Raw genomic sequence first — 6,088 nt, forward strand, 5'->3', positions numbered from 1 at the left:
CCACCAAAAATCACAATATGCTGTTTTACATGTGTTATTTGTGCTGGTCTAATTCCTAAAATGGAAAAGCAGGAGACTCTGTGTGCTCTTCGATAGCAGTTAATAGTTCATATGATGCTCTTCAATGTCCCAGGTTTGTGGCTTTGATGAATACATTGTAATCTGGCCATGGACCCCCTTGCCTATTTATTCACAAGGTAGTTTGGATTGCAAAATATAACAAAAGTCCTCCTTGAGCCTCATTGCCTAATCAGGCACAAAATACACACGTCACGCGACTTCGGTCAATATGTTTGTACAGTTATCAAAACATTTTTATTTCCCCAACTCCATGTATGACCTGGGAATAATTCATCGAACACAAAGTATTGTAGCGACCCGCACAGACAGCTGTGTGTTATGTGTTAGGCTAGTAGGTGGTTGTGTTGTACTGACCCCGACCCAGTGTTCGCGGGGTCCGACATGTCAATCAACCTGCTATCTGCCAATCACGGGAATGCCTGGAATGTTCTGATGCCGGGCATCCTGGCGGTTGGCGGAGTGGCGTGGAGGGGGGTTGGGCAGGGGGATGGAGCATTGGAAGTTAAGACCAGGTTAAGCCTTTGTTCTCTCTCTTAAGTCTGGGCTTCACAAGAGAAGGTCACGATTGGCTTGTAGGTTCTGTCATTTATTTGGCGTGGGCTACGTCCAAACAGTAGCCTGTGTAAAGTTGGTTTATTAAACCGTCAATTCGCAAACTCAATTCTCTGTCTGGACAATTGTTCATTTAAGATCTAGTCAGGTCATTACAGTATACATTATATATCCATTTGTCGCCATCTGGTGTCCACAACTTAGACAACGAGGCCACAGCAAGAACCATACGCAGTTGTATTGGGTTCCACTGTGAATTAATAAATTACATTTGATTTCCGTGTCAAATCGCAAGTTGGCAACCCACCCCTTACGTGTTTAATTGACACACAAACAAACATGACAATTCAGTGATAATTATTCCGTTCTGTTCAGTGCGCACCACATAAAGAGTGAAAAGTAAATCAATAAATAATAGTAAATAAGGTTATCCAAGCAATTATATCCTAGAGCAGTTAAAAATTATGATTTTCCATTACTTCAGGTTGTATCACACACATACACGCTACAGTAGCAGGCCTACGGAAAGGCCCTGAGTGTGGACAATGACTAACGTAAATAGCAGTAGTTTGTGTAGGTGGAAAAAGTGTAGCACAACCTGGCTTTAAATGTAACGTTTTTAAAGCTTTACACGTAGTATGATTGATTTAAACACCCCTAGAAGTTAACATTAAAATGGTTAAATCCATTGGACTTGAGCTGAATCCTCCATTGGAAGTGAATGGGATTTGCGCATAAATTCCCATTACAAGCTTTCAATTTCGAATCGATTGATTAGCCTAGGCTAAATTTTGACAAAATAAAGTATTAATGAAATAGCTTATTACAGGGACAGAATGCGTTATCCTGTATAGCCTATCTATGGCTTACTTTCTCGTGTTCTTATATCTATTTCTCGTGTGTTTTTGTTCTAATTGACTTGTTTATTTATATTTTATAGTACTGAATTGCTAGGAAAGAGCAAGCAAGAAAGGCATTTCACTGTAGGCTACTAGTATTTTCACGTGACAAACGTGAAAATATATTTTATGATTGTTAACAAACCAATACAAAACTAAATGGGGGAACACAAGTATATACAAAGGACAGTTGGGCCAGGGGGTACAATATCACATTACACAAGGACCTTAAGGAACATACACACATTTATAATTCTAACAGCTTTTTTGTTGGTAGAGTATTTAATTGTCTTAAAATATAGTTCAATTTATTTTTGTAAGGTAAGAAAATGTGGTGTTTTAGCTAGGACTGCTATGATGAGTGACGTAGCCAGGCTAGCCTATGTTCGGTGATCCTTGTAAATAGGAACCCCTCCCCTCGGAATGAAAGCAGTGAGCGAACGACACAGAACCTTAAACATAACAGAGAAACGGATGAAAAATACTACTTTTCTACAAAAGGAACAAAATCGTCTCGAATTTCCAACGGTAGGTTATTTTACGATATTCACATTAGTTGTAAAGGAGTATCAGGCCGGGCTGTTCTGCGTGAAAGCGCTGGAGCGCCATTTTATTGAATAAGACCATTACATTTATGCGAATAACGGGTCCGGTTCTGAAAAATAGTACTGCGCATATAGCCTAATTTGCCTTCACGTCTAGTTATATATAGCCTACGTCATATTTTATTTTTCAGAAAACATCCAAGCTGCCCCTGGATATGTGTTGTATTTTATTGCACCGTGGTAGCCTATTTTCTTTATTATGTTTAGCCTACTGATTGGCCTAAATAAAAGCTACAAAATATAGGACTAACTGCTGGAATTCTCTGGAATTCTATACAGCGTATTGAACATTCAGGGAAAATCTTATCCCTAATAATATAATGTTACATGTATTTTCTGTTAGGCTACTTTAAGGATAATCTTCCAGAACAGAACATGGTAGGCGTTGGCTTATACTTGATATCCAGAAAACGAATTAAGCAAATAAATTCTACAGTCCGTGACAGGAGTGTCAGTGACATGAGAGGGTTAGCTCAGATTTAAGTAAACAGGAATAATTAGATGAGGCTTCAGAAAAACGATTGGACCAAGTCCAAGTACTTACTGTTAATGACGTCACCATATTTCCCCCCAGGGCAGTCATCATGGGAAAGCTGTGTGAGCTGGCCCTGGTGTCTCTTGCCCTCCTGGTTCTGCTTCATACTGACTCTACATGGGCCAAGAGAAGTGGCAGCAGCAGCAGCAAAAAGCCATCATCCAGCAACAGGGGCTCAGAAAAAAAGCCGTCGAAAACATCAAACACACAGACGGGAAGCTACCCAAGACAACCCCAAAGCCCCAATAGGAACCCCAACCCGTACCCAGCAGGAGGTACTTATCCAGGGAGAGGTACCAATCAGAACCAGAACCCAGCCGGTGGATACCCTGCAGCAGGTGGAAACCCCAACCAGCAGTATCCAGGCCGGGGAACCAACCAAGGAGGATATCCTAACCAAAACCCTGCTGCTGGTGGCTATCCTGCTGCAGGTGGCTACCCCAACCAGCAGTATCCAGGCAGAGCCAATCCTGGGGGATATCCAAACCAGAACCCTGCAGCTGGAGGTTACCCAGCCGCTGGTGGCTATCCTGCAGCAGGTGGCTATCCCAACCAGCAGTATCCAGGCAGAGCCAATCCTGGGGGATATCCAAACCAGAACCCTGCAGCTGGAGGTTACCCAGCCGCTGGTGGCTATCCTGCAGCAGGTGGCTATCCTGCAGCAGGTGGCTATCCCAACCAGCAGTATCCAGGCCGGGCAAATCCTGGGGGATATCCAAACCAGAACCCAGCAGCTGGAGGTTACCCCGCCGCGGGTGGTTATCCTGCAGCAGGAGGCTACCCCAACCAGAACCCAGGGAGAGGAGGAGGTTACCCTGCTGGAGGTTACCCAGTAAGAGGGGGGAATACTGGCTGGGGGCAGGCAGGGGGCCACCCTGGTGGAGGGATGGGAGGAGGTTACCAACCCAACTGGAACCCAAACAATAAGATCCTCAGTCCCCGCTATGGTGGAGGCTATGGTTATGGAGGTGGGCACGGAGGTATGGGAGGTGGCTCTCCCTTCTCACGCTCAGTTCAGGGAATGGGGCAGTACCCCTCTACTCAGTCCAAGGGGTTTGCTAAGAAGGCTTTTATGGCTGCAGGGGTTGGGGTCGTGGCAGGTATGGCGGTTGGCTACGGCCTTGGGCGTTTCCCTCGTCCACACTTCAACTTCCGCAACCCTCAGGAAGAGCAGTCCTACAACAACTACATGTATAGAAAATACGGCGAACGCTCCACAGACGAAAACGACTATGGCCGGGACTACACCTACAAAGTACCTCCGCAGGCAGAGTCCTACGACAGCTTTATGGATACCTGCATGAAGAGGAATGACCTTCTGCAGGACCAGGGCAGAGACTCCCAGGCCACACCTAACAACCAGAAGAACAACCCTCAGGGAGCCAACAGCCAGAGCATGCCCATCACTCCTGAGGTGGGGAACAGCAGTCCAGCTAGCAACCAGGAGGGAACAGACAAAGTGAAGCCTCTTACCCCTGGCGAGATAGCTGGAGAGTTTAAGGAAGAGGTTGACGGCCCCACAGTGAGCATTGAAGAGATTGGTTACCCTGCATTGGTGGAGCAGCTGAAGAACCGGAAGTGTGTGGAGCTGTACATAAACCAATCGGCGCGCTTCCTGGAGAAGCAGACAGCTGAACGCAGCAGCAGCAGCAGCAACAACAACAACAACAACAAAAATCTGAACAGTCGCAGTAACCCCCTTGGCCAGGGGCTGGTACAGCTGATAACCAGTCTCCTCATGGTCCTTAGCAGCACTCTTCTACTGCACTGAGACATACAGTCGGTGTGTCCCAGTCGTCTGGAATAGCTTCATTTCATAGTCCCCCTTCCTCATCATGCCACTGATATCTTGTGAGGATAGGTTAATTAAGTACGGTGGAGATATAACCAGTACTTTCACTTATCAGTGGTCATGATGGAAAGGAAGCAAGTGTAAAATAACTTCCCGGTGCACGATAAGATCCATTTCCTCCACATTTTATGGTGGCATTTGAGCTTTAATATAGTTTTACTGTTTGTCTAATGGCCCATCTCATTTGTGTCTTTAACATTTGCACTGATCTGTCAATTTGGATCTTCGCTGTAGTACTTCTAGACTTCTTTTCTATTGCAATTCTTTTTTTCATTGCACATTTTGTTTCAGAGCAGTTTCTGGTAGAATACTCTGTTGATCACTGTATTTTGTTCTGTAAAACACTAATTTGTTCAGGTCATGGCAAATGCATGATGCTTTAATATTGTATCTCTGCATCTATTACGATATCTCTGTATATAACACTAACATACAAACACTACAAGTACATACAATATAAAGCTTACTATTGACTCTGGATATCTATCAGGTTGTACGTAGGCACTAACCAATTTAAATTTTAGCCAATTGTAAACTCTTATGTGATGAGGCAACTATCATCTGACTGGGTATTCAGTGTCTTTTTGCCAGTGTGGTTCCACATGAAGTACATAAAGCATTGTCGCCTGTATGCCAGATATTAGCTGGAAATCAATTTGCTCAGAATAATTTTTTGGTGAACTAAACAGTACATTATACTCTACTGTGATATTTATATTTGTACTGTAAAGAGTCCATCTTATGTGGTCTGCAGCAATTGGTTTTAAAAGTTGCCTGTTCCTATTTTTCTTTAGTTCTCTCTTGTCCCATACCTCTCTACCTCCCCATCTAGTCTCCCTCTCCATGTCCTCCTGTCCCCTGGTTATCAGAAGTGCACTTATTTCTCTTGCCGAATGGATATAAACGACTCTTCTTTTCCTTTTTTCCCAAGCATGTATTTAGTGATGAACATAAAACATGCATTGTTTTAATGTGTTTTGGAAATTTAAAATAAGCCCTTTGCCATGCTAGAACTAAATGGTGAATATTACTTGGCCTTTAAATATCGCAAGTCTTCTTCCATTTTCAAGGTACAGGATGAATAAAAACAAAATAAATCACATGGTCGGCCATTCTCTCTTTTAGAAAACATGAGGGCAGTTACTGTGACAATCTCACAGAGCACATTGAAGCTTTTAAAGACACATCTGTTGCTAGGAGTCTAATTGCCTCAAGGGAAATTGTTACAGAACAGTCACTACAGTGTGAGAAAATCGAACAGACAGGGTTTCTGCCTGCTAGTTGGCAGCATTACAATTCCCGTTACTGTCTATTAAATGACCCTTAAGCTTTCTTTACAACAGAACACAAAGATCTCAACTCATCTCATACACAAAAACATGTATTTTTTTGTGAACTAAGGCCTATTATTAAATCAAAACCAGTTTTTGTGTTTCTGGGATACTTTTAAAATAAAATCATGTTTTCTCTTCGCAGAAGCCTTGCACACAAGGCTTATATTTGAAAGTACTATGTTGTGAGTTTTCCTTACATTCTTTTATTATTTTTTTGAATCCAAATGTAG

General features: G+C 43.1%; 1 protein-coding gene across 2 annotated transcripts; it reads left to right on the forward strand.

The window, feature by feature from the left end:
- Positions 1-1,930: 1,930 nt before the first annotated feature.
- Positions 1,931-5,626, forward strand: LOC139552439 (calcium-binding protein P-like). Of its 2 annotated transcripts, none has more exons than XM_071364188.1 (2): positions 1,931-2,060; positions 2,712-5,626. In XM_071364188.1, the coding sequence occupies exon 2, from the start codon at positions 2,722-2,724 to the stop codon at positions 4,441-4,443; it is 1,722 nt and encodes a 573-aa protein (XP_071220289.1). In that variant the 5' UTR covers positions 1,931-2,060; positions 2,712-2,721; the 3' UTR covers positions 4,444-5,626. The 2 variants fall into 2 exon arrangements, with proteins under 2 accessions (XP_071220289.1, XP_071220290.1); XM_071364189.1 differs by having other exon boundaries at positions 1,939-2,060; positions 2,717-5,626.
- The last annotated feature ends 462 nt before the right edge of the window (positions 5,627-6,088 follow it).

This window comes from Salvelinus alpinus, chromosome 24 (assembly GCF_045679555.1).
Source record: "Salvelinus alpinus chromosome 24, SLU_Salpinus.1, whole genome shotgun sequence".
NCBI lineage: Eukaryota > Metazoa > Chordata > Actinopteri > Salmoniformes > Salmonidae > Salvelinus > Salvelinus alpinus.